The following is a 22,388-nucleotide window of genomic DNA, read 5'->3' as shown; positions in this document are numbered from 1 at the left end:
GAAGACCATTAAAAGTGAATCTGAAGACTAGTCAGTGACATAAGACTGACTGTACAAAGAGACTGCAATCCAGAGCTGCGAGAAAGATGAGGGCAGTTGTGCTCATCTGTCTTCAACCTCCAGAGAGTTTAAGGTTTTGAAGGATTAGGCCTCATGTTTCCAAATGAAGATTTTTTTAAAATTGGCTATGTAACAAAAATATAGCACTGGATTGAATGGGCAATTAATTGAGTTAGTCAAAGTGTCATATAATTAAATTGTTTCAGCTCAAGGTCAGGATGGACTTCATAATTTGTTTCAGAGTTTCAAAGTGTCAAATCTAAATATGAGAACAATAGTACATTAACATAAATGTAATGAGTCGGGTAACACAGATAAAATCATTTCACTGTACAGACTTACTTCAGCAAGAATCCATAAAGACCATTACTCAACAATGGATTATTTGAAAGTACAGATCCACTGGCTTTTTTGCCTGATCTTTATCTCCTTGGACATTCATGGCTTTACAGATTTTCATGTAGGCCTACGTGTACAGTAATATTGGAAGGAAATTCATTCATTTCTAATTTTAGGTTTTGCTATCAAGACACACTCCTAAATGGAAGAGCACTATGTGCGTTATTTGATGGTATCTGTGACTCAGAAAGACCCAAATCATTTTTATGCCCCACGCATGGGACTGGAGTTCTGTGTCACCTTTCATAAATTCTTGGTGCCTCTAAAAAGCTTGAAAATAGCTATTTAAATTATTAATTTGTTCAGCTATTGTTACCTGACCTTTGCTTGTCATAGGAGCACAGGAGAAGAAATGTTACCATTAAATTGTAAAAGTCAAAGAAAACGAGGCAAGTTTGAAGGAAAACTTCGTGAAATGATCTTTGAAAAATTAGATAATCTAAACTGAGTACAAAAATCCCTTCTTAAATACCAAAGGCACCTTAAGGCATTTTCCTTTGGCTAGATTTATCTTCGTATTCCATACACTTCTCAGTGATTCATTTTTAACTTTCTGAATGAAATATAGCTAGCCAGGAATCCAGGAAGTGGTTTCTCTGTTTAAACTCCATATCAATCAAAACATTCAAATTCATGAATATTTTACTTGGTATTGTTTAAGTAGTGTGCAGACAATAATTTATGAAAAAATGTTAATGATAATGTAACCCCAGGTTAAGAGGGGGGGTAATAAAGTAGTAATAAAGTAGGCGGTAGTGCAATACAAATTAGAGGCCACCATACAAATACACCATTCAAATAATAAAAAGCATGAACATAGATTCAGTTATATAATTTAAATAGACGTACACCTTTAATGAAAATTGTACATGATAAAAAAAAAAACAATATTACAAAAACAGAACTCTAAGCCTACGTTTTATAGTTCATGTACTGGCTCAACCTAATCTAAAAGGGCAAGAGGGCCTGTTTAAGAATTTAAAGGCCCTCTGACTGGAGATGCATGGTATGGACTTCTCAAATAAGGTGCTGGAACCTTTCCCAGACCAGGGGCACCTGAGGGCCAGAGGGGAGAGGAGAGGGTTAAGAGCTCACTAATGTAATCACGAGTCAGACCATGCAAAGCCATGAATATTATTAAAACGATTTTTAAATCAGCTCTAACAACACTAACTCTGGAGCTGGAGTGAAAAAAAGAGGCCTCTGTTGAGGCAATATGCACAATTACAATTGTGCATATTACAAAACCAATACATTTGGTTCTCATCAGAAAACAGGCTATGGAGTTTAGACAATTTAGAGTCGAGGCAACTGCTTGGTGGCTCAAACAGGAAAACAATCTGTTACAGTAGTTGAGTCGGAAAGGAAATAAAAGCATGAACAACTCTGTGTGTATGTGTTCCTCGAACGATAAGATAAGACTGATCTAATTTAGTGATATTCCTTCGCTGATAAAACACACAGGTAGCAGGTAATCTGTCACTTTGAGGAGGGCTCATTTAAAAACCATAGCGCTCCTTCCAACCAGCGGCCCTGCGTACCCACTATTCACCTCCACACCTCTCCAACTGAGCTCCTGCCAGTTGAAATGCACTGCGGATTAGAATAAAGCTCAGGTCCCTCTTTGGTTGGTGACATTTTAATGAGACACAGAAAGTAAAGGGCACAAAGTAACCAGCCTCAATATCTTATTACTACACACACTCTTCTTTTAAGTCCACGATATCCCTGTCAGCAATCTTCAAAGAAGGGGAAAAGTTTGAAACCTTCCCTCTGTGTTAGGTTTCCCTTGGTTGTTATTCCCCCCACATTGTCGCAGAGATTCCACAATGCATTCTGATGTGTGGTCGCCGGGTTTTTGCAGTGAGGACTTACAGAGAGATGTCATATTTATGGGGATTTGGGTGAGAGCTTTATAGAACTACTGCATAGACTAGACAGCGCCACCAATATAATGGGCATCATATATTGGGCAATGTAGAGTGCAGGAACTTCAAAGACTCTGTTGTACTGTGCTTCTGGGTAAACCCAAATTCCAGTCCAAATTGGCATGCAGCACTAAATTTGTCCTGGTTTTGAGGACAATCCTACAGCCCCTGACAGTCCGTCAAGCCTAGATTTAATGACAGCTCCTCTGAAGGCAGAGAAGCATTCATCTGACAAATATTCTCGGGTTACTTCAGAATATCACTCTTTAGGATATAATCACTTGTCAATCTCACAGAATAACAGTAATTCTCAGCAAGATGAACAATAGAGAAATTTAAACTAATATAAACTTAAGACCGGACATGGGACTTGAACCATTATAAATCAAGACGATTTATTGCCCTAATTGTGTGTCCAAAGCCTGGAATAAAACAAACAATTTTGAAACAGGAAGTTGATGCATCCTTCCTATTATGTTTGGCAGTCTTAAAATGTCTTTTTCAGCAGGGTTTTGTACTGTTCTATACTGGCATTCCTAAAACATTAACTCAGGAATTTAATTTCTGCATTATATTGCCATCTTAATAAACCCATGTCCAAGCTTAACCGTTGGAAAATATATATTAATTGGTCCGGGAAAATAATGTTTATTGGTTATATGAGAAATATGTTCATGTGGAATTATGATGCATGGAAAGACTTTTAAATGGTTTTAAATGGTATGGCTACCACAAAGCATACATGTGCTGACATTAAAACAGTGCTAACTGCAGTGGTCAGATACAATCGTCAATTACCATCACTTTGAGGCACATACAGACAGCACATACTCTGTTTTCTCTGTGTGGCTAGAGCCTAATTTGCACATTACCTGAATATTAAAACAGCCATGTAGGGAGTAATTCATCTTTCAAATTGATTTAAATTTGTTAAGTTGGTCTCTGGTTGAATACGTGTTAGTGAGGGACCACTCACAGGAGCTACCCTGTAAGGGCTGCATAGAAATAAAAATATAAAACATCTTTTGTCACCATACCAATGCAAAGAAGGACATCAAAGGTGAATGTGAACCACAGCCTTGGACGTTATGGCAACAGTGGAGAAATCAATAAAGGCACAGACAGAGAAGAGGACTTCTGCTACTCCTGAGACAGGAAAACAGTGTAAACAACTCAGTTAGAACTTGAGAGTACATATTGTTTCTAAACAAGGACTTGGTCCAGAGGCCTCAACCGTACACTGGGAGATATTTGATGCCTGGAAATATATTCTGCCAGTGGTTTTTGGCCTTTAGCCATTGTATTGCCTTGGGTTGAGACTCTTGCATCATCTCGATACAGTCGAAATTGAAAATAACCCTTATTGCTTTGTGCCTTTTATCTCATAATAATACTATCACAGACAAACCCACCCCCGTATCACTTTAGACTTACACAGAGGGCAGAGTTAGTCTTTGAAGGCCACATCAAAAAACATTTCCGGATTATCCTCTGTGTCTTACTGTGCTCAAGCTAGTGTCACTCTGATCTCAGATGACTTGCTTGAATAAACCGACTCAAACGTTACATCTCAACATATTGTCAGTGACGCTCAAATGAGTGGAAGAAACTAAATGCAGCCTTTTTCAGTTGATTGACTTCTCTGTAATTTTTCCTTTGCCGCATCTCAGTCCGATTCCTCTGAATGAAAGAAATGTAATCACCTAATAATGGCATTCCTTATTCTATGAGATTCGACGGCTTCTCTGCAGGCATAGCTGACCTTCTGCTGCCGCTATTTTCTGTAAAGCGTAAGTGGTGGAACTGAGAGGCATATTCAGGCCACTCTTTTGGCGCATGCTTGGCACTTCAGGTGTGCACTATTAGGTCTCCATGGAGACATATCTGCAGGGATTCTGTTTGCATGCAGTACGGATTCTCAGAATTAGATCAAATTTGGTGAGGGAGGAAGCACTTGGCACTGATAGAGCCCTGATGAACGTTAATGGACAGGTGCCTATTAAAAGCCTTGACTGACTCACCACCAACCTGCCTGATATACCATGAGTTACATTCATTGAAATCATTTGTGCACTTTGTTTTTGGCATGATGGTTGGGATCATTCTCAGTTAATCTATGCCTTTATAGTCATGGTATAGACCTACAGTAATTCAAAATGACACACTGACATAAGAATATTAATGTTGAAATAGTGTTCACAACTAAAATATGAATGGCAATATTATTGTCTGAAAACAATTCGGTCTGCAGAGGGTTAGGGAATAATGGAACCTTCACATCTTCACACTTATTCACAATATATTCTATTGCCGACTATCCAGTTGGCTTTGGATGCATTGAACACTTTTTGTAGATCAAACTCTCCGGACCTCAAAGATGTGTATTTTTTCTCCCTCTTTCCCTCCATCTGAAGAAGTGTGTGTGTAGTTTGTTTACCCAAAGCTTGGGTGGGTTTGGTAAAATTGCTGCCTGTCATTGATTTATTCCAGTGGCTGCTTCTCTTGATTCGCCTCTAGGTCATGTGACTGACATTGGGCCACCCTGGAAGCTGCCAAACCTAAACTTGAGAGTGGCACTTAAGTGGAGAGTGCCTTTCTTCCATAGCCAGACAATAAACACATAAGCATTTCTCATTAGGTCAGTGTGATCGTTCCAATCTACCTCTAAAATACTACTTTTTTGTGAGGATAACTTGAATAAATTCTTGTCCCTTTTAATTAAGCTGACAGCTATGGAGGTTTGTAGCTTTTCTTCCCTGTTTAAATGGAATTAGTTTGTGGAGTGCTACCTCAAATCATACTCCTGCATCCATCAAATAATTTTCTTGCTCAGGCCTACTGATAATTTGATGTAATGGACGGTAATGGATTTGATATATGGTTATGTTGCGTGCCCCCTTCATTCACACCGGGTATATTCACGCAGTCAATCCTTCAAGACAAAAGAGGACCGGAACATCTGTGTGACAAGGCATAATAAATGTGAAAATGAAAGGATTAGAATGTTCACCCATCAAAAGGAGTGCCAGCATGCGGTGAGAGAGCACTTCAGCGCGACACCTGCATCATTATCGATGCCGAGTGCAATTCATAGACCCCTGTCAGACAGTAATTACATGTTACGTTCAATCAGAAAACAATCTTAAAATGGTCCGCTTGGCTATATCACACTAATTCTATACCGTGAAATGCTGTTTACGCGTTCCAAAGGCATGTTGCATGCGAGCTTCTTACAATCTCTATTCTTGACATTCCTTTATCTCCAGGATTCTTTTGACACATGCAAAAGAAGCACATTACATCTACTAACGAGTTCCGTTAACTTGTGTGAGGTTAATTTAGTTTAAAAATATTTCTACTTAATAGCCTAGATTTTGGAAATATTACGCATAGAAAAGGCGCGCGCGCACACACACACACACGCGCGCGCGCGCACACACACTCACAGGTGTTCCGTCAATGTGAGCAGGACTTCTCCGTTGTCTTTCTGCAGCTGTTCGGAGCGATCAACTGAGAGGAGTGCTTTAACCTTGGCTACCTAAGCGCGGCAAGCACAAGCGAAAGGATAGCTGTTGCGCACTGCTGTTCACTCAGTGCTGAGTGTTGCCACGAAGTTAACTGTAAGGATATCAAAATCAACTTTACTTCGAATCATTTGAGCCAGAGAAAATTTAGCCTAATTCCACCTTCAAACCCTGTCAGGACAACAAAGCTTGATTATTTTCTTGAGCCATTGGTCCGTTGAAAAAGTGCAAGAAGACTTAGAGGATTCTAGGGGTTTGTCACTAACCTTTCCGAGAACAGACGCTGCGTTATCGCAAAGGATTTTTTTAATGCCATTCCTCTGCCGTTCCTGTTTGACAAATTAGACTTACTTGTGCTTATTGAAAGCCCTATTCATTGTTTACAATTTTCGTAATGTCCGTACTTTATATTCAAGGTTATTGTGGAATATTTTTGCACTTGATTAGCGCTGAGGAAAGGGGTTTATTGTTTTTTCAAACATTTTTGGTAGCGTTCTTAACATAATGAACATGGGCACAGCGGGACGGCATTCAACTACTCCATGGACTCTGGAAAACTCGTCCTTAAATGAATTTGTCAACGCATCTCCACCCGTCCCTTATGCGGAACAATCTGAATCGTTTAACGATGTTTTCATAACATCTTTAATAGGGACGGTGCTCACTGGGATGTTTTTGATCGGGGTTGTTGGGAATGTGTATACCTTGGTCGTTATGAATATATCTGTCCGAGTGACAGGATCTATGTATGTCTACATCGTCAACCTGGCTCTAGCGGATCTTCTGTATCTCTTTACCATTCCCTTTGTAGTTTGCACATATTTTGCAAAGGACTGGTACTTTGGAGACATTGGATGCCGGATTATTTTCAGTCTGGACTTCCTTACCATGCACGCCAGCATCTTCATTCTGACTATCATGAGTACGGAGAGGTACCTTGCGGTCGTCAACCCCTTGGACACGTTCGGAAGATCCAGGAGTTACAGGCGGATGGTCACCTGTGTGGTGTGGATAGTGTCGTTCCTACTGGCGCTGCCAACTATGATCATGATAGATCTTAAAAGTAGCATCGACAAGAAAGGTGTTCTGAAAAGAATGTGTCATCCAACCTGGCAGATCAGTGCCTACAAAGTCTACCTGACAGTTTTGTTTAACACTTGCATCCTGGCTCCTGGACTCATCATTGGCTATTTGTACCTTAAATTAGCAAGAACTTACTGGGTTTCACAGACTACTGTTGTCACAGCTGAAGGTGTGACCAGTTGCCCCAAGCAGAAGGTACTTTATATGATCTTCAGTATTGTTCTAACTTACTGGGCATGCTTCCTACCATTTTGGCTGTGGCAGTTACTCAGTATATACTACTTTGGAAATGGAGACCTCTCTCATAGGACAATGGTATATGTGAACTTCATTGTGACTTGTCTGGCCTACAGTAATAGTTGCATCAACCCATTTCTGTACACACTATTGACAAAGAATTACCAGGAATATGTGAGGGATCGTCAAAAGCGAGGTATGGGATTCAGAAGGAAGTTAAGGCACTCATCACAGAGGTCAGTGTCCTCAGCAAGTCATCAGTTTACCAATACTATGACCCTCACTCCTCAAAATGGTGAGCCAGATGCACTCAGTAAGCTCTGATATAAATAGCTTAAAGCCATTCTAGTCTGTTCCCTATTACTGTATTGGTCTATATATGTGGTTGCTTATATTGTGTGTATTCATTTAAATTGTGAAATAGCTGCTAGATGAAACAGACAAAAAAAAGCTTTTTTGATGACACAGAATGAAGGTCTACACATGTAGTGCAGTAGCTTGTACTGTTTGAGCGTGAATGAGAAAACGTCTGAGAAACTTTGGAGCATGAGATCAAATTCTTCAGAGGAGATATATGTGCACATTGGAAGATTTGGGACAGATGGTTTTTATAGGGATGCCTTTTCAACCCTTGTCTTGACAAGCTCTGAAGGTATTTTCTCCTGGCAAAAAAAGGAGAATATGATATATCTGACATGATATTTATTTATCCATTGTGGTCTGCTCTGAAAAGTGTATTTTTTCTGTAGAAAGAAGTTGAAAAATTGTCTATTCATGGCATGAACAAAAGTTGTTTTGGAGACCAACACACAGGCAACCTCATCTTGTGTTTTGTACGTGTATTGTTTATCTGATTATGCATTCAAGGAAAATGTTAAGATTATTGATCTCTGATCTCTAATTTCATTGTTGCTATCAATATTTTCACGAAGGTGGATTTGTGTCATTACTATCTGCTGTATTTTAGGAGTGGTTCGAGATTTCTCTGCTTCACCGAGGTATTGTAATTATGTCAACAACACTTTTAACTGTTGAATGTCAAACTTATGAAGAAAGAAGAAAATACATAGTAGGGGTTGGAAAGTATTTAGATGAGTCAATACATAGAATGTGATTACATCTGTAAAGGTTTGTGAACTGTTGACAAAACACCAAAGTGGTTTCTTACCATGCTTTTAGCTGTATGTGCAGTATTTACAAAAGACATGTAAGAATTCTGTACTTCGTTATTTGCATGCATTTTGTGTAATTCAGTTGTTTTGATCTTTCTCTCAGCAGAACGGAAATAACAAAATGTACAAAATCACTTAATAAATGTTTACACTATTGCAGTATTGTAGTATGGAGTATTTGCTGTTCCATAAATCCTGAGTGGTGATTGAAAAACAATAGTGTTTTTACAGACATTACACTGTGCTCTGGCAAAACATTGACTTCACACATTGTGCTTAACCGTGCTACAGGAAATCACTGTGACTTAAGACATTATTTTCCGTGTTTTGACCTTGATAGGTAATATCAATAGTGAGACCCACCTTATCTCACTCACAGCAAGGAGGGATTAGGTAACTCTGTTTATGAATATGAGGCTGGCTGTTTCTCTTCAGCCACAGCCTGAAATTTTGAGAAGACTGGCTGCTCTTTGCTGGTGACCTGGCCATTTCAGTGGCAGCTGTTTATACAGATGGTGCAATATCCTTACAAGTCATCAGAGTAAACACGAAAAGAAGGGGGATAAATCAGTAGTCTACATTTAATTCGTGTCTGAAGAGAGCTAAACACGGCCATTTAATGTTGCCATGAGCCTAGTAAAAAGCACTGTACAGATCATTTGCATGACCGAAAAGGCATGGCGTAAAAAGTCTGTGTGAAAAGGTGAACTTGAAGAGTCTCCAAATGTGTGGTTTCACAGTGGGTAAAATATTTTATTGATGATCAAAATCTCTTAAAAGCACCTCTGGTCCCCGACACTGCTGGAGGTGAACTGCCATGCAATGAGCCATGAAGGCACTTTCTGAGGTAATTGCTGCCCTCCACATTCTTCAGTTCACAGCCTTAGCAGACAGACTTGGTCTCTTCAGCACGCACTCTTGCTCAATTAAATCTGCCGTTTTGGGATATGTGTACATAATCAGTATAGCATTTCCCAACTGTAGGCCCTGGGCCAAATGCAGGAAGCCACAATAAGTCCGGCACCAATTTAAACATGGTCAGGTTGTGGGAGAGCCAGACCTTCATATGCAGACAATGTGTCAGATGTGGCAATCATCACAGGTCAAATTGCGTGTTCGTTTTGGCAGAACATTCCATGGCAGATGGCCCACATCTCTCTCTCTCTCCATCAATTTGTCTCTCCCTTGCTTTCTCTCTCTCTCTCTCTTTCTTTCTTTCTCTCTCGCTCCATCTCTCTCTCTCTCTCTCTCTCTTCCTTTCCCCTCGCTCTCACTATCACTCCCTCTCAATCATTCGCATGCTCTCACCCTCTCAATCATTCACAACCACATTGTCTCATGTGAAGATGTCCATATGAGATCCCTGGCTGCCAGCGTGGAGCACATGGCAGTTACATTAGTGGACTCTCCTCCCTAGGGGCCGGGGCAAGCCAGTGGCTGCCTAGCGTCCACTCAGCAATAAGTATACTGAATGCCTTTGTGTATTTCAGTCACCCAGACACACACACACACACACTCACACACACCACACACACACACACACACCACACACACACACACACACACACACACACACACACACACACCACACACACACACACACACACACACACACACACACACATACACACTATGCACTATGCTGATGAGACAGGGTAACACAGCACCCAGGTAACATACTGTACAGGGGAGAACCATGAAAGGTGTCGATTTCGATGTTTACAGTAAGTTAGTTGAGCCGAGCATAAATGTATCTTTCGAAAGCACTTCATCAGCTGGAATGAGACAGCTGATGGTGTGAAGAAATCTGAGAATGCGACTCATTGATGAAGAATAATCACAGTAGGACTCAGAAGAACAATACACATTTTTATTGAGCTGAGGATCCGACCTAATCCATAACACCACATGAAATTTCAGTACACTGGTTTCCCCAAACTGTCATCAAATGAACCAGATGGTGAATTATTGACCTACTTTCTGAAAAGAAGGGGTCTGTGGTATTTTCAATGAGATTTCCACTGTGACACAGTAATATCCAGCAATCTTTCAATCTCCTTAATGAGTCTCAGACAAAGAAATAGGCATTCAAGACTGGCAAGAGGACTTGCCAACTCAATGGGCTTCCAGTAAAAATGTTTAGAGAAACTTTTTTTGAGGAGTCAGGAAACGATAATCTTTAATAGTACTTAAGCAGCTGCCTTAAATGGTAAAATAATGATTTTAATCGACTGAAAAACTGAAACACTTTGAAGTAAGCACATTTTTCTCAGTCACTGATATAGCAACCAGTTTTACAGAGATATCTAATGCATTTTTTTTGTTTTGTTTTGGAGTGAAAATGACCAGATGTGTAATGGAGATGTTTTTATTGGTGTGGGTAAAAATGAACAACAGCCTCTGCAGGGGGGCGCCTGAGTGTCTTGCCATACCTGCCACTGGAGAGAGTCAAATAAAGATTCGCTCAAATGTACTGCCTCATGCGACTTGGCTTCTTATGTGGCTGACATCACTCTTTTTGAATTGAATGCCCCCACAAAAAGGCCTTCCAAGAAATGAGACTGACGTCTTTATGCTAAAGTATCACAGTTAACAGCACATATCATCGCTTTGGTTGTCACAGTGTCTGCGTCCAGGGAGTTTTGCATTGTGATATCCCAGACAGAATTCATTCAGCTGAAAGTTTAGTGACGATCACAAAAGAGTAAAAGACCACAGTTTCTGAATACATACACTATTGACAGCAGTTTTCCCTTTTCTTATTTTACTGGTCTGGACTTTTTAATAAAATGAAACAAGGTCAACTGTGCTTTTCAGCTTGTGGTGTTAAAAGAAAGATTTTTGTGTTAGCCAATGTATTTTCAGACATAATGAGAGTAATTGGCCAAAATGCTCATCTGATAATTTCACAGGAGATAATGACATAATTACATGATGTAAATTGATTTTTCTAAAAAGAGTTACAATGAAAGGGCATGGGTTTATTCTGACATAAAAGTATTTCAAATCCAATAGGTAAAATCTCACTGCTAATCAAAAACAGTGTGCATGGATAAGGAGACTTTTAAGTTCTTCTTCAGCGGGTTACAAGGACTGAAGACAAAACAGATATTCCCTGGACGCACAGAAGGCACCATTCATTTTCCTCAATGTCTCGACCAGGCTTCCCTCAAATACATGTGGTTTTCAATTCATGTTGACCTACTTAGGGTTAAGTCTTCCATTTCAGGTGTCACAGTTGTGGTAAATTATATGAAAATCTTAAGGGGATATTTGCAGAGTTGCCAGGTATTCGTCCTATTGCTGAACATTTGGGTTGTCTCTACCGGAAGGTATTGATGGAGGCTGTGTTGTCCTTGGCATTAGTACACCACAAATGTAAAGGGCAATTACTTTGCCCTAACCGAGACATTCTCTTTGTAGAAGCAATAATGACATTTCACAGTTGCTGCGGCTGGCAAGTCAGTGTTGAAACCTAATGCGAGTAACTAATCTATTTAACATTTGCTAAAAATGGCAATGAAAGATTGCACGTTTGGCCTCAAAGAAATATGGTAGTATGATTTTACACCATACAGTCACCCTGTCATAAAGCTAGAACAATTTAATCACACTAAGTCCACAGATTGCACAGAATGGAGATTTTCTGTCATCACAATACTGGAGCCAGCTGAATTTAATAAAGTATAATAGTCCTGTCTGGGACCTGAATACTTCATCATTTGTTGTCTGGCACCTTGACAGTAGACTCTGCAACTCCCTTCCTTGTGACTTTTGCTCTTATTGCATTGACACACAAGATTTTCTTATAAACTGATAGTAAACACCTCTTTACTTAACACACATGTGACCCATTCTACAGAATGACATTCACACACTGATGCTGACTGATGATTATTGGATGAGAGAGGTGTAAGCTCCATTTTATTTAATGTCTCTGCATGCTGTGAAAACTGATGAACCTGGAAGGAATTTGTAAAAAACTAAACAAACAATACAAATAATAATACAAATTCTACATAAATTAATGAATCTGTGGGAAATGATGATTAACAGGCCAAGGAGGGCATGACGTGTAAACGTCGTGTTTTTTGCCCTATAATGAAGGCAGGGGTACGTGGAAATGTAGGCAGGCCTACTATAAAAATATATTTCTATTTATCAGAGAGAGAAACAGTGACATCTACAGTCACCCGCACAGTATGTTTGTACATAGCATTAAAAACTACATCCCCCAAATCCACCGTGCGTAGCCTATGATGTAAAGACGCACAGCTTGTTTTGGCTGTTTGTTTCGATATCCGGCGAGTGGTAGAACAAGAAATGTTGGAGTAGCTAGCTGGCTAGCTAACAGCTGGATATTGTCTTTTGGAGGTAAGACATTACACAAGTAATGATGTTAATATGAGTAGCCTCTAACCATTCGAGATTGTGCATGTTCAAGTCAAAATTATTGCTTGTTGAAGTTCCTTTTAGTGACTATGGGAGCTCTTGTAATCTTCATTAATGTATCGATTAGCTACTGGTATGTGTCTGCACTCCCTCATCAGTAAGCTAACTTAGCTAACGTTCAGGTTTATTAGCTGGCTAGCTACCTGTTTAGCTAGCATGTAATTAATGCTTTTCCCAATGTTAAGCTAGCCAAGTGGCCAACTGGTGCAGGAGCGTCTCAAAGGTTGGACGCAGATGAGTAGAGGGGACCTTATCAATGCCGTTTTAACGTTAATGTTAGAATAGAGCTCAAACGTTAGATTAGGTAAGAAGAGGATGCACAATTTCACAGGAGTCCTTCTGTAAAAGTGACCAGGTTTACGGTTAGCTGACAGCAAACTCTATGAATATATTATGTCAGTGAATGATGACATCTTTTATAACCAGTCAGTAATGGGTTGTGCTTGTGATATAGATATGTTGACACGTTCTATGACACACAGTCGTACATACACAGTATATAACGTTACAGTAAGCGTTAACAATCGTTATCAATGTTGATTGTAAGAAGGGCGTGGGGTTTTAGTTTTGATGCTGCTAGCGATCTAACGTTACCTTGCTGGTTTCCCGTGGTCAAGTCTGACATTAACGGTAGCCACCCAGGTTTACACATCAATAAACTTTCTGTCAGCCTGGAAAGCTGGAAAGTGTGGACTGGAGAGCGCAGTATTATTGAATGGACCTTATCTGTGCTCCCTCAGGTAACGTCAGTCAAAAGTGATGTGCGATGGGCGCAACATGTTATTGATAGCATTACTATCAATAACATACTCTAGTATGAATATGCAATATAAAGGTGTGGTGTGTATGGGGATGTGGTCTCTTGTTGTTGTGTAATCGGGTCTGGTCAGCTTTATTATTCTTTGATTAAGGCTTCAAAGGCCTGGCCACATATTGTTTTAGCACCCCAACTTCCTCAAGGCCAAATGGTGACAATGGGAAGTCTGCTCCCCCCATCCTTGCCCCCCTAGTGTATACAATAAAAAGTCACACCTGAAGTTCCCTAGATAGTGCCTACTAAATTCTAATCATTCAAGGATAAAAAAGGATACACTGCATACAGATCACAGACACACACAGGGTACACATGGGCACAAAATCACAAAAGACGCAAGAAATACACAGTATGTTCATTTACAGAAAGGAGTCTGATTCACAACACTTTAAAATGTGATGTTTGTGGTTGAATCTGGACTTGTTAAGTGTATACTAGGTCTAAGAATCTGGAGCAGTTTGTGATATGTCATCTGAACATGCAAGGCTTGATTGATGCAGTGCCACTGTGTTACTTTTGAAATGTTATTGATGAATTATGAGAAATTAATTATTTTTATGTATTGATTGTGATGTATTGTGCTTCCAGATTCATTATGTCCATTTGATGCCTGGACACAGGGGGTGAGTGCATGCTTGAGGCCGGTGTGATCGAAACAGTGGAGGTCTCAGGGAGTCAATCTTTGTGGCCATGGCTGATGGAATGAGTGACGATGACGTCATTCACCTGGCCAGTTTCAACACACATCGGAGTCAAGGTATGTTGTAGCAACAGCAGAATTGTTAAATGTCGCTTTGAGGGCCCAGATTTAAAAGGTCTGCAACATGCAACATGCTTGTCTGTCACAAGCAATGCTTTTCATCATGAACTATAGCTATCCTGTTGTATTTGGGAGCATTGAGCAGACTCAATGAGCAGAGTGTTTTTAGTTAAGGTCTTACCCATGGTGGTAAATTAGCAAATTGAATTGATTTGGCTAGTTATTAAATTACCTTTAGTTATATGTCAACCTTGATACAAGGATACAAGGAAGTTTATTGTCACATGCATATAGTTACTGGATGTAAGAAATGCAGTGAAATTATGTCTGGTGTCAACCTATTTGTGCATTTATGGGGGGGGGGGGTAAAAAGTGCAGTAGAAGAGGGGTTTAGTAGATTAAGTGGCAAGGGCTGCATAAGAAAGGTGGGGGAGGATTGGGATTGTGGTGGGGGCACCAACAAGGAGCACCCAAGAGCTTATTGATCTTTGTTAATTTAGAAATATTAACATAGTTTCAGTAATTTTTTGCCTTGTGTGGTGCCTTTTGAGCAAGCCTGAATGGCAGCCGAATTTAGACCCGCCCACAACATTTGAGGTCGGGAAGTTTGGTCGGGAAGTTTGGTCTGGACTTGTTCCGTTGTGGAGCAACTATGCCCGAACCAGACTTGTTCGGAGTCACGGTTCAGACCAGAACTCCTGAGCAGTTTTGTTCAGAGCTGAAAATGCAAATGTGTCTTACAGAGGTCTGATGTAGGTTGCTAGTGACAAAATATTAGCTTTCAGCATGGTACGATTATTTCGTAAGTGACATTTAAATAACAAGTGTTTCATTCTTCACGGTTCTTTCTAACAAAAACGTTGTTGCTAAAAGGTAGACATTTATATTTCGCTATCATGTCTGTTGTACAAGGTATGCATTTGTGGAGAATAAGGCATTTATGGAGAAGAATAGCCCCTGTATCGGTTGAAACACGCACCATAATCACATCCCAATGGAGCAATATCAGACTCTAATTCTGACTAAAACTGAGTATGACAACATCAGGCGAGTGGGGAGCCAGATAACACTCAGGAAAGCATTAGTTTACTGTGGCTCAACTTGTGGAGTAAGGGTGTAATTACACCATGATAAAAAGTTTGATATAGAAGGAACACATACTGTATACTGACGTATATGCATGAAATGTATTTCTATGTTATACTGTAAGGATAAAAGCGACTTTTAAATGAAAAAATAAATACTGTTTGTTAAATTCTTCAGTTCCTAGTATTGCTTTAATAAACACTGTAATTTGTTGTGAAGTATACTGTTTGTTCATAGGCTACATCTGCTAAATGCCCCACAGGTAGCAGATCACGAAAAAGGTTACATGCTACGACAGACTCGGCCATTACAATATCTGATGACTCGGATGATGAACCACTTGCCATAGGACCTCAGATTCCAGTTCTGGTCAATGATGAAGATGATGATGAAGTCAGAATCTTAGAGGTAACAAAGATATACTGAGATCTTATTTCATAGGATCAATTTCCACAGTAGGAATGCACTTACGACTTGTTCCTTGATTTGTGGAAACTGTATAGTACATCTTTTGCCTCTTTATATTCTTTGTAATATAATTGACATATTTAAGTCAATTTGGATGAAATGTGTCTGCTAAATGAATAAATGTCAAATGCAAATGTAGGTGATGTCTGTAGGCCATTACTACTCTTTAAGAACTTCCCATTACCTGCAGTAGTTCTGATGAAGCCCTTACACTCCAAACAACCTGACAGTGTTGCTGTAGCTTGCTGGTCTGACAGACTGCGCCATACACTGTCCCTTCCACAGCCCCCGATGCCGCTTGTGAAGCAGCTTATACGACCTGCTGCCAAATGGGGTGGGGAGCCCTCACAGGGTACGTCCTACGCCTCGGCCCGCATCCCCGTGGAAACACCGCAAGCCTCAACAGCTCCTCAGCGGACGACGCTCCCCACATCAGGAAACAAAGCCATAAATGTCTTGGATGTGGACCACAATGCTGTACCCTCTACATCTAGAGACGTTAATGCCTTCCCTAGACCTCCCTTGCCTACTAGAAACACTCAGACCCAGTATGTAGCTCCCGCGCCTGCTGGTCTGTTGGCCCGCCAGGCCGCGCCGATTGTAGTTCAATCTCTCATTCAGCCTGTTGTTAGGCCTGTGCTAAGGCCTCCTATTTACGGGGGCTCTGGGACTGTGGTTGGTGTTGGGCACAGAAGTACTGAGGCTGTAGCTGCTGCTGTGGCGCCCATTGCCCTCCCTCAGGAAAGACCTGCCGCTGCAGTTGCAGGACCAGCAGCGCCAGCAGCAGCAGCAACAACTACAGCTGCACCAGCCACTGTAGCAACAGCAGCAGCACCTTGGAATACACACGTGCCGTTGAACCCTGTGGTGATCATCGCACCAAGGGCGGAGCAGGTGGAGGTTAACCCTGGTCAAGCCCGGCCAGCTGAGCCTCCAGCACAGGTGGACGATGAGAGGCCCGGGCCCTCCGCGCCCAGGGAAGGTCAGGTGCAGCGACGGCAGAGGCATCCAGTCACCGTACGGGACCTAGTAAAGGAGGTGGTGAGTTGATGCAGACTCAGCAGCAGTATTGCTCTTTTTAAAACGAGAGTGGGGTATGGCAATAAAAATGTCTTATGCAGCTCATCAAATGTTGTGGACTTAAATGCCACCCGTTTCATAGAATGACCCTTATGTATTTTCCTTAAAAAATGACACAAACCAATAGGGCTGGGCGATATATCGGTATTACGACTACGACCGATATATTTTTAAAAACGATATGTAGTTGAGACAATATCATAATACCTGTATTATGTCAAATAATGGGCCATTTTATCAAAGCCACTTTTGTGTTCAGACCATTCAGACAGCCGCAGCTCCGCTCAACTGCACCCCTTGCGTGTGCACGTTCTCCCTCGCAGCACTACAAACTTTCAAACATGACGGACACTGAGTCAGATTTTGTTTACCTTGATCAGGGGTTTGTGCTGATGCCTATTTCCGTCGGCACATCAACGGCTAGACCGAGAATTCTCGTTGTGAAATCAAAATTCCTGGAGCTCCAAGCGGTTTTGTACACGCAGATTTAAGTTAGGCTACAACACTGTTTACAACTTCGACTCACGGTAAAATGTCATTTTTGGTACATAGCCTTGCTATACACTTATGGGTGCTTGCGTTTAGCGATATAGCAGATCTAAAGTCCTCAGGGAGACAGCCTACACGCTGATTTTATTAAGGCCACATTTACACATAGCCGGGTATTTAGAGAAACGAATATTTCCCCCCCTCCGTTTTCCATAATAACATTGTGCACACAACATTGTTTTCAAAAAACTTGTCATTTACGTCAACCCGCATAAATACGCTGTCGAGCGCCATAATAACTATGGGTGGCAGTGTAGGGAAAGGAATAAAGCCATGCTGGCCGGGCATTTCTATATAGAGTTCTATGTGTATTTGGATTTCATGAGAAGTTCATTAAAATTATTCAAACACTATATAACAACCCAACAGCTAAAATCAGAGTGAATGGAGACCTCACTGCCTCCTTTTCCCTTCAGCGAGGTTGCAGGCAGGGATGTGCCGTTTCCCCTCTCTTATTTGACATATTTATTGAGCCCCTAAGTCAATGGATCCGCCAGAATCCTAATATCAAAGGGATTTCAACTTTCGGAGGGGAACAAAAGTTGGCATTGTTTGCTGATGACATTTTAGTTTACCTAGAACAACCTACACAATCTCTGCCTAGACTGGTGTCGTGTATGGAGGAATATGGCCAGATGTCTGGTTATAAGCTTAACATTTCTAAAACACAAATCATCACCTTCAATTATGAGCCCACTAGGGACATTGCTCAAAAATATCAGTTAAAATGGGATGCGGATTCAATAAAATACTTGGGTGTTTACATACCAAAAGACTTAACAACTTTGTCCAACATCAACTATGGGCCCCTGAATTCTAAAATAAAGACAGATGTAAGAAGATGGCAAGTTATTCCATTTCTGAATTTAAGTTCAAGAGTGGAATCAGTTCAAATGAATATCTTATCAAGATTGCTTTACCTCTTTCAAACATTACCTGTGGAGGTGAAAAGTCAGCAATTTACAGAATGGGACAGACTCATATCTAGGTACATGTGGAATGGCAAAAAACCGAGGATAAAACACAAAACTCTGCAGCTTAGGAAGGAATATGGAGGAATGGGGCTTCCGTGCTTGTTAGAATACTATTTTGCAGCTCAAATTAGGCCTCTTATATGTTGGTGCAATCCTGGATACTCTGCCAGGTGGAAGGACCTTGAAGTGGCAATGTCAGAGGTCCCCCTTCAGGCAATTATCTCTGATGGGAAATTAACCAAACACCTCCTGGACAAGGCAAATCCATTTATTGGTTTATCTCTTCAAATTTGGGAACAAACTAAAAAAAGGTGCAAAATACAAAAAATAGCTAAACTGTTAAAATGGTGCGCTTTTGATAGTGATTTCCCCCCTAACTTAAGTGATGAAAGATTTAAGACCTGGGCAAAGAATGGTGTTACTGCTTACTGTACTCTTATACAGAAGGGGTCATTAAAGAACTTCCAAATTATGAAGGAAGATTATGGTCTTGAACAGCAAGATTTTTACAGATTCCTCCAGATGAGACATTGTTTTGATACACTTAAGAAAGACGTAGATATGGCAAATTTAGAGAAGGGATTGATGAAAATCTTCACATCTGCTTATAACTGTGAATCTAATTCTAAAATCATATCCAAGATATACAGCTGTTTCTCACAGATGAAATCACAAGAGTCACTGTATATTAAGGAAAAATGGGATAGTGAAATTAATGATGTCATCTCTCAGGAGGATTGGTACATTATCTGCCAAACACAATGGAAAACCACTAGTTCTCTATGCTGGCGGAATTCTGTTGGAAGAATCTTGTACGCTTTCTTCATAACCCCCAACAAAAGTTTACACTACACTACTGACTCAGACTGTTGGAGACTATGTCAAACAGATAATGCAAATCACTCACATATTTTGGTCCTGCCCAGTGCTAGTCCCTTACTGGATAAGTGTCCATCAGGTTTTACAAGAGGTTTTCCCGAAGTTACTATTCCCTTTAGATTTGACATTCTATACTTGAGTAACTTTCCAAAAGAGATACATGCTAAGGACAAGAAACTTATGTCCATCTTACTAGCAGCATGTAGAAAGGCCATAACAGTAAATGGCTAAAGCAACAGGCTCCTTTGATTGATGACTGGATAGACATAGTTTATGATATATACAAAATGGAAAGATTGACATATTATCTCCAACCCGCAAGAAGATTTTGACAGTATATGGGTTAAGTGGACCTTTATATTGCTCCCAGAAGAGTAGATTTTATATAACGATACTGTATATACTTAATTTAAGTACACACATTCCTCCCAGTTCTATAATGTATATAGTTCTGTTTATGGTACCAGACAGACCTTTTATTGAAAGCCATGGACAAGTTATCAAAAGACAGTCAAGTGTCTTCTTTGTTTGCTTGTACTATATGTTTGCTTTTTCTGTATTTGAATCACATGAGAAATGTGACTGGTATAACCTGGAGATTGGCCAGATGTTTTTTTTTATTGTACTAATGTGAGTGGTATTGCTTATCTAAGTCTTATGTCTTATGAGTGTACAGTTGTTGGGCAGGATGCAAGGTGTCTTTAATGATGAATATTTTCTGTAATGCTCTGGATACCAATAAAAAAATAAAAAAAAGCCATGCTGGCCAATCAAAATCCTCAGAATCGACACCAACGACAGTAAAAATGCTGACCTCCGTGCGATCCTTCGCCTCTGCTCCTCCATGTAGAGCAGTTGTTGCAAATGCAAACAGGCCAGAAGCGTTTGCACAAAAGTAAAAATTAGTAGCACCTTAACAGCATCCATGATAATCCTGATCAGTAGCCAAAGAAACTGTAAACATCAGGCGCTCACATGACGTTAAGGATTTTCTGGCACATAATGTGACGTTTAAGAAGCTAAAACGCCGTTTATCCCTGTTGACACGGCAGCACATAACCGGCGTTATCAGAAATCTCCACTTTGGCCGGAGGTTTTAGTAATAATCGTTTTCTGTGATAAAAACGGGGTTTTGGTGTAAACGAGAGGCCAAACCGCAGGGGAATATCTGCGTTTTCCCTTCGTGTAAACTGGTTCTAAGAGGATATACACGCGGGTACTCGCGAGCAGTAGAGGCATCATTTTTTATGATTCCCGAAACCCCATTCAATTGTGCGTAGGGATTTCTTTCTTACGAACCGGGTGCAATGTGCAATGAACGCATTCAAAATGATGGTAGCGTCTATCACACTCTTGGTGAGTGACTCAGTTATGTTGTTTAAGTAGCTTAATTGTTTAAAACGAATTGTTATCGATAGCAAGTCACACATGTCTAGGCCATCATAGGCTACATTTGCTTGTCATCTAGGCCCTATCAAACCCAAATGAAAAATAAAAAAAACTGCATTGTGTGACAAAACTGCAGCTTTTTTTCTGCAGTAGGCTACTGCAATATTTTTGTGCCCAAAATATTGCATTGTGCAGTAGGCCTACAATGTAGGCCTGTGTTCAGTCAGGGTCGACTTATTGGTCTTTTGTTATTTGCACAGCTTTATCAGACTATTGGCTATTGGTATTGGTAGGCCTATGTTATTGTTCACACTTTTTTGCACAGCTGTGTTAGAGCAGTCTGAAATCATTCTAATTAAAGCTGGTTGTGTTGTCATAATTGTCATGTTAAATGAATACGAAACACTTAACTCTTTCTGTTTAAAATATCGATATATATCGTATATCGTATATCGCCAATCAGCCCCAAAATATCGGGATATCAGTTTTGGTCCATATCGCCCAGCTCTACAAACCAGTTAATTGATTATCAAAATAGTTGGCAATAATTTAATAGTCAACAACTAATCGATTAATTGATTAAACGTGGCAGCCTGTGGCAGCCTGGCCTATTGACTAATATAATGACCTGGTCGACGGATGTTGATTATCCAAATTATTATAAGATTCATGAGTTATTACTTTCTATGTGACTTTTCTGTTGAATTTAAAGTGATGGTTCGGAGTGAATTTCACCCTAGGGTCAATTGCACGATGACTGCGAGCCAAATACACCCCCAGAAGCTTTTTTCCCTTGGTCGAACATTGGTCGAGTTAGTGCTAATAGTTTATGTATCAGCCCAATCTCGTAAATTACCCCACTAATAATGACCGGAATGTTACCAAACTTCTACAGTAGTACTAAATAGGTTCTGTACACATAAAACGAGGCATTGGAAAATGTGTAAGTGCACCCAGAGTTTATTTAAACTAGATGTACCGCATAGCGGTACAAAATATGACCGCCGCTCAGTCCTGTACATCCGTTCCGCGAAAATAAATCACACTTCAATTTGTCTCCATATTTTACTCCATCCCCACTCTTTGAAACTTTTGTGGATGCTTGTTTGGCATGCCTGAGTGTGTGTGTAAAAGGGCTGCACAGAAAGAAAGTACCCTACTGGTGCTGAAAAGGTGAATAGATTGTAGAATAGCCAAAGAAGATGTAGAATTGTTATAAAACCTTTAAAATCTCTAAACAATCACAAGTAGGGCAGTTCATCACAGTTCATCCATTGCAACTGGATTGATGAAAGGTCACTTACACCTGTAGGCTACATTGTATTTGGGAAAAGCAAAAGGTATCAGCATAATGTTATTTATTATGACCGCAAGACAGTTTAAGCGGGCGGTCATATAGGTTTAGTCAGATTTTTTTTTTTTCATTTTTTTTTTCGCGATGCCCAAATTTCCGTCAATGATTCGGGACACTGAAAGACGGGTACACTAAACTTGGTGGACATGTAACCCCACATGGATAGCATGGAACCATCGT

The 22,388-nt window shown here is 40.3% G+C and overlaps 2 protein-coding genes across 3 annotated transcripts in view; both read left to right on the top strand.

Annotated features, from left to right (window-relative positions):
* Nucleotides 1-5,883: 5,883 nt before the first annotated feature.
* uts2r5 (urotensin-2 receptor 5) lies at nt 5,884-8,511 on the top strand. Its single transcript, XM_048246235.1, has one exon. It carries the CDS (start codon nt 6,416-6,418, stop codon nt 7,553-7,555), a length of 1,140 nt encoding a protein of 379 aa, XP_048102192.1. The 5' UTR covers nt 5,884-6,415; the 3' UTR covers nt 7,556-8,511.
* A 4,194-nt stretch (nt 8,512-12,705) lies between these two features.
* Nucleotides 12,706-22,388, top strand: part of rnf216 (ring finger protein 216) — a 42,226-nt gene continuing 32,543 nt past the window's right edge. For both annotated transcript variants that reach the window (XM_048246364.1, XM_048246363.1), the window contains exons 1-4: nt 12,706-12,777; nt 14,258-14,426; nt 15,778-15,923; nt 16,269-17,024. In XM_048246364.1, the coding sequence (XP_048102321.1) occupies nt 14,360-14,426; nt 15,778-15,923; nt 16,269-17,024 (969 nt within the window). In that variant the 5' untranslated portion in view covers nt 12,706-12,777; nt 14,258-14,359. The remainder of the gene's footprint in view (nt 12,778-14,257; nt 14,427-15,777; nt 15,924-16,268; nt 17,025-22,388) is intronic.

Source organism: Alosa alosa, chromosome 6 (genome assembly GCF_017589495.1).
Source record: "Alosa alosa isolate M-15738 ecotype Scorff River chromosome 6, AALO_Geno_1.1, whole genome shotgun sequence".
NCBI lineage: Eukaryota > Metazoa > Chordata > Actinopteri > Clupeiformes > Clupeidae > Alosa > Alosa alosa.
The sequence above is the reverse complement of the archived record's forward strand: the minus strand, read 5'-3'. Positions and strand labels throughout refer to the sequence as shown.